Source organism: Chlorocebus sabaeus, chromosome 14 (assembly GCF_047675955.1).
Source record: "Chlorocebus sabaeus isolate Y175 chromosome 14, mChlSab1.0.hap1, whole genome shotgun sequence".
In the NCBI taxonomy this organism is placed as follows: Eukaryota; Metazoa; Chordata; class Mammalia; order Primates; family Cercopithecidae; genus Chlorocebus; species Chlorocebus sabaeus.
In genome coordinates this window covers 60,862,373-60,868,372 of record NC_132917.1, presented here as the reverse complement: position 1 = coordinate 60,868,372, position 6,000 = coordinate 60,862,373, and the positions used below count along the sequence as shown (strand labels likewise).

Sequence of the window (6,000 nt, the reverse complement as noted above, 5' to 3'; positions counted from 1 at the left end):
CATGTTAACCAGGATGGCCTCGATCTCCTGACATCGTGATCCGCCCGCCTCGGCCTCCCAAAGTGCTGAGATTACAGGCGTGAGCCACCTTGCCCGGCCTAGTTTTTGTTTTTTTAGGAGAGATGGGGTTTCACCATGTTGGCCAGGCTGGTCTTGAACTTCTGACCTCAGGTGATCTGCCCACCTCAGCCTCCCAAAGTGCTGGGATTACAGGCGTGAGCCACCACAGAACCTGTCTCTCTCTCTCTCTCTCTATATATATATGTAAAAAACTTTTTTTTTTTTTTTTGAGATAGTCTGTGTTGCCCACGCTGGAGTGCAGTGGTGCAATGTCGGCTCCCGGGTTCAAGCAATTCTCCTGCCTCAGCCTCCCGAGTAGCTGAGACTAGAGGTGTGTACCGCCATGTCAGGCTAATTTTTTGTATTTTTAGTGGAGACGGGGTTTCACCATGTTGCCCAGGCTAGTCTTGAACTCCTGAGCTCAGGTGATCTGCCCGCCTCAGCCTCCCAAAGTGCTAGGATTACAAGTGTGAGCCACCACACCTGGCCCATAAAATTATTATTATTTTTTGGGGGGACAAAATTTCACTCTTGTTGCCCAGGCTGGAGTGCAATGGCGTGATCTCTGCTCACTGCAACCTCCACTTCCTGGGTTCAAGTGATTCTCCTGCCTCAGCCTCTCAAGTAGCTGGGATTACAGGTGCATGCCACCACACCCGGCTAAGTTTTGTATTTTTAGTAGAGACGGGGTTTCATCATGTTAGTCAGGCTAGTCTCCAACTCCTGATCTCAGGTGATCCACCTGCCTCGGCCTCCCAAAGTGCTAGGATTACAGACATGAGGCACTGCACCCAGCCTCTGTATTTTTTAAAAAGGACTTTCAGGCCCGGTGCGGTGGCTCACACCTGTAATCCCAGCACTTTGGGAGGCTGAGGTGGGCAGATCTCAGATCTGCAGAGCTGAGATCTCACCACTGCACTCTACCCTGGGCAACAAGAGCAAAACCCGTCTCAGAAGAAAATTGAATTAAAGTATATAAAAGAAAGCACTTTTATGTGAGGCAGGTGTAGCAGGTATACCTATTGTTATAAATTAGGAAACTGAAAAACAAATAATGGGACTTAAATCTTACAGTAAGCAGTGATGTCTAAACTAGAATCTAGATCCCCCAAAATCTAGGTATGAAGTCTTTTTATTTAACACACCTGTAGGTAATTCTATATAAATGTATTATTTGTCTTTTTTTTTTTTTTTTTCTTTTTAGTTGGAGTCTCGCTCTGTAGCAGACTGGTGGAGTACAGTGGCGTGATCTCGGCTCACTGCAATCTCCGCCTCCCGGGTTCAAGCAATTTTCCTGCCTCAGCCTCTCGAGTAGCTGGGACTACAGGCACTCACCACCATGCCTGGCTACTTTTTGTATTTTTAGTAGAGACAGGGTTTCATCATATTGGCCAGGCTGGACTCGAACTCCTGACCTTGTGATCCACCCACTTTGGCCTCCCAAAGTGCTGGGATTATAGGTGTGAGCTACTACGCCTAGCCTATTTTTCTTTAAATCACAAAGAAATAGAACAGACATGTTTGCAGTAGGTAATATATACAATCATGTTAAAAAGAGACTTCATATTAATTCTAATCCTGCAAAAGCATTAACAATTTATCTTAAAGAAAAAGTCAATCAAGTTTCACATATTTTTATTTCTCCGTAAAAGTAACTTCACAACCTACTAAAAATAAAAATTTAACTGTATTCAGTTTCTGTTCATTTTTCTATTAAAGAAAGCACAAGATAAAGGATAGCTGTGTTCAAGTAATGTGTAATTATGACACACAGATTGAATCAAGTACGTACATAAAATGTTAAAACATGAAATTGTATAGTTCTCTTACCATTTCCTTTCTGAACTCATAAAATATAATCAGAAAAATTAAAAGAAACATGTTTTATTATTGTAACATATTTTATTTAATTAAAAATGTTTTGGTGTGTTAGCAATTTCTGTAAAGTAGCACTCCTTAAATAAGTTCCTAAAAATAATATTGGAGCCTTGAACATTTATCTTAGCTAAAAAAATTATTCTAAAACTGTCATGATAAAAAAGGTTACAAAATTTCTCTTTATTCTAGTCCTCAATTCCTTCTCCAGAATTTTAATACAAAAGGAATTTTCAGACACAAATAGTCACCAGATAATGCATACTATAATTTAGCAGACTTAACCAAACAATAAATACCCTTACAAAAGTGCCACTGTTGTATCACTTTGTGCTATATTCTTCTCCCTATACATCTTTAATAGTGGTCACTTCTACTTTACTTCTAGCATTCAATTTAGACATCTCAACCCCAAATTTAATAATTTATCAAAAATTTGTTTTGAGAACAAAATTTCTATAAATTATCTAACAAATCAAAGCAGAACCTTTAATTGTAGAACACAAATGAAAAATAATACACAAGAAAACTTATCTCTTCAACTTCAAGGCTAATACCTGGGTGTTGGAAAATTGGCCAAAGATAAATACATTTTACTATAAAGTATTTACTTTTCTGCACTGGGTCAAGATTTCTATTTTAAAAGATATGTTACTTATGATACTGTCATTTCAAAAAAGGGCTTTCCAAGAAGCCTTTAGTAAAGTTCTTCTATGCTGGGTATGTACTTGGTTCCTGTATGTTTCAGTCTGAACTATGTGAGAATTACTTATTTGTTGAACATAGTCTATTAGAAAAAAAATACTAAACCGCCAGGCGTGGTGGCTCATGCCTATAATCCCAGCACTTTGGGAGGCTGAGGTGGGTGGATCACCAGGTCAGGAGATGGAGACCATCCTGGCTAACATGGTGAAACCCCGTCTCTACTAAAAATACAAAAAAAATTAGCCGGGCCTGGTGGCGGGCGCCTGTAGTCCCAGCTACTCGGGAGGCTGAGGCAGGAGAATAGTGTGAACCTGGGAGGCAGAGCTTGCAGTAAGCCGAGATTGCGCCACTGGACTCCAGCCTGGGCGACAGAGCAAGACTCCGTCTCAAAAAAAAAAAAAAAAGAAAAAGAAAAACATACTAAATCACAATTTTTTATCAAACAGTTCAAAGTTTTCAACAATGTCTATAAATGTATTCTTGTACACCTGTATTCCTGATAGTATTACTCTGTAGTACGTTCATAGCAAGTATATGAAGTTTCCTATTTTCTGGGGCAATATTCAGCGTACTGAAAGTTAACTGCATTTAAAATCATTATAAACCAAAAAACATGTCAAATAGCATATCGTATTATTTTGTTTTTGTTTTGTTTTGAGACACAGTCTTGCTCTATCCCCCACACTGGAGTGCAGTGGCGTGATCTCAGCTCCCTGCAATCTCTGCCTCCTGGGTTCAAGTGACTCTCCTGCCTCAGCCTCCTGAGTAGCTGGGACTACAGGTGCATGCCACTACGCCCAGCTAACTTTTGTATTTTTAGTAGAGACAGGGTTTCACTGTGTTGGCCAGGCTGGTCTCAAATTCTTGACCGCAGATGATCCACCTGCCTTGGCCTCCCCAAGTGCTGAGATTACAGGCGTGAGGATTATCATATTCTAAATGGCAATTGAGCATTAAGACTATAAATAAGTCACAGCAGTAAAAATTAAACCTAAAAGAAAAATGTATCCAATGTGACACATTTTCAGTATTTACAGAGCATCCTAAATATGGAATTAAAAAAAATCACACAAGGTAGAAGCAAAAAATCTATGAAAAGATTAAAAATTACTATTATAAATGATTGTATCATTAGGTGCAAACTCAAAAGAACTCAAGTATTTGTTGTAGGAAAAGAAAGTATACCTTTCATATACTTCTGATTCACCCAGTATGAAAACTAGTCATATTTTAAAGAGATAAATAATTTTTTTTTTTTTGAGATGGGGTTTCTCTCTTGTTGCCCAGGCTGGAGTGTAATGGCAAGATCTCCGGCTCACTGTAACCTCTGCCTCTCGGGTTCAAGTGATTCTCCTACCTCAGCCTCCCGAGTAGCTGGGATTACAGGCATGTGCCACCACACCCGGCTAATTTTGTATTTTTAGTAAAGATGGGGTTTCTCCATGTTGGTCAGGGTGGTCTCGAACTCCCAACCTCAGGTGATCTGCCCACCTCAGCCTCCCAAAGTGCTGGGATTACAGGCATGAGCCACCACGCCCAGCTTAAACAGATAAATAAATAAGTGATCCTTAGAAGAAATGGAAGTTTGTAAGAAAGATAAATTTCAGACTTTTTGCTAGGAGGGAAAACTATTAGGGCTACATACTCTATCATTCTAGAACCATCTCCCTCAGAATCCTTCTGGGTGACCTTTTCAAGATAAATTTTTAAAAATACAGTAAAAGATAGTAGTGTCAGTTGTTTGTGGGTGAAAATATAAACCCAACACTGGATATAATACAGATCAGAAAATTTTATTGTTGAGATTACTTAAGGTTGTAAAAAAAAATTTACCTTTTGCCTGTTCTCATACTGATATGTTATCACTCCATTTCTAAGGATTCCAAGTCAATTAATTTAGAACTTTTAAAAGTATTAATGATCCCTACTGTACCAAACTGTGCATGCTATAGTTCATCAATCTTACTCTTCCAATAAACCTAGAGATCTAAGTAAGATGAAAATGACAGCAGTCTCCATAATCTTAAAATCTAGGTGAAACAAATGTCCTTATGGTCCAATAATGTGTGTAATAAAATGTAACCAGGTCACCAGACCAACATACTAGTGTGTAACTTTAATTAAATTTCTAGCAGCAAAACACCTGAAATAGCCAATAACAAATGTTTTCATTGGATTGTACATTCATTTCTTTGTGAGAAATAATATTAAAAAGTACTCTATTGTTCAACTGCAAGCAAACATGAAAGATATCAAAGATCTTGCTTTTCTCCATCTTTCCCAGTGGAATCAGGTGCAACTGGAACCTTATTAGTTTCAACAAAAACAGATTCAAAGGCAGCTTCCTGTTCATCCAAAGAATCAGCAACCGTGGCTCCTTTAGTTAGTGTTGGGTTGGTAAAAGATGGTTGCTGCTTGGAAATTTTACTTGATTCCACCGTTTTCCTACCTTTTCTTTTACCAAGAATTTTGACATAATTTGCAGGTATAAGTCCTGTTGTTTGGCCATCAAGACTAGCCAGAAGCCAACCACGCACTTTGGGTTGTTGTTCTGATGGAAAAAAAAGACAGTCTTGTAATTACAATATACTTTGGAGGTCCAACAGAATATTAATGGTAAAGTATCATATTCAGGAAAATCTGTTATGCTTACATAGTAGATAACAAACAGTACATGCATATATCTTCAAAATCAAATGCTGAGTAGGCTTAACAGTTCTAGGGTCCATTCTTCTATTTTTATTTTATACTTACTAAATATTTCCTTCTACCTTGAAGAACATACAGTTTATATCAGTTGGTCCATTCATAGAGTAAGGAGATTTAGTTCTCTCAAAACTGAAAACAATGTCTTTCATATTTTAAATTGGAGTCTAAGAAATGAATATCTCATTCCTTCTCAACTGCGTAAGTTAGGAATAAGTATAGAAAAGATATACCTTTACGCACTCAGCTTTCTTAGCCTACTTTTGGCAAAAATATAAAATTCATTTCATGTGATTGTGACAAACAATCCTGAAGATAGTGAATATTAATTTCAATCCAAGATGGGCAAAAAATTGAAGACCTCTGTTATTTCTAGCCATATGATAAATAAAGGCAATATTCTAAGCTTAAAGTAAGGAAGATTATTTAATGTATTCAATTTTCTATGGTATTTTCCTATCTTATCTATATCTTTAAAAAGCTGCTTAACTGTTACAATTTTAGTTCAACATTATAATTTAGGCACAATGTAAGACTTTTTAATGTTTAATGCTCTATAATAACAGAAAAAAACAAATTTACCATGTCTATGACTGATTTTGTTCCAAATGCCCAAACATACGTTTCTTGAGCAATGGAGGAAAGCCAAGAAGC

General features: G+C 37.6%; 1 protein-coding gene across 1 annotated transcript in view; it reads right to left on the bottom strand.

Moving 5' to 3' along the window:
- Positions 1 to 1,678: 1,678 nt before the first annotated feature.
- The window catches only part of PEX13 (peroxisomal biogenesis factor 13), a 37,108-nt gene continuing 32,786 nt past the window's right edge, over positions 1,679 to 6,000 (bottom strand). The window contains exon 4 of the mRNA XM_007970527.3: positions 1,679 to 5,191. Coding sequence (XP_007968718.1) covers positions 4,893 to 5,191 — 299 coding nt within the window. The 3' untranslated portion in view covers positions 1,679 to 4,892. The remainder of the gene's footprint in view (positions 5,192 to 6,000) is intronic.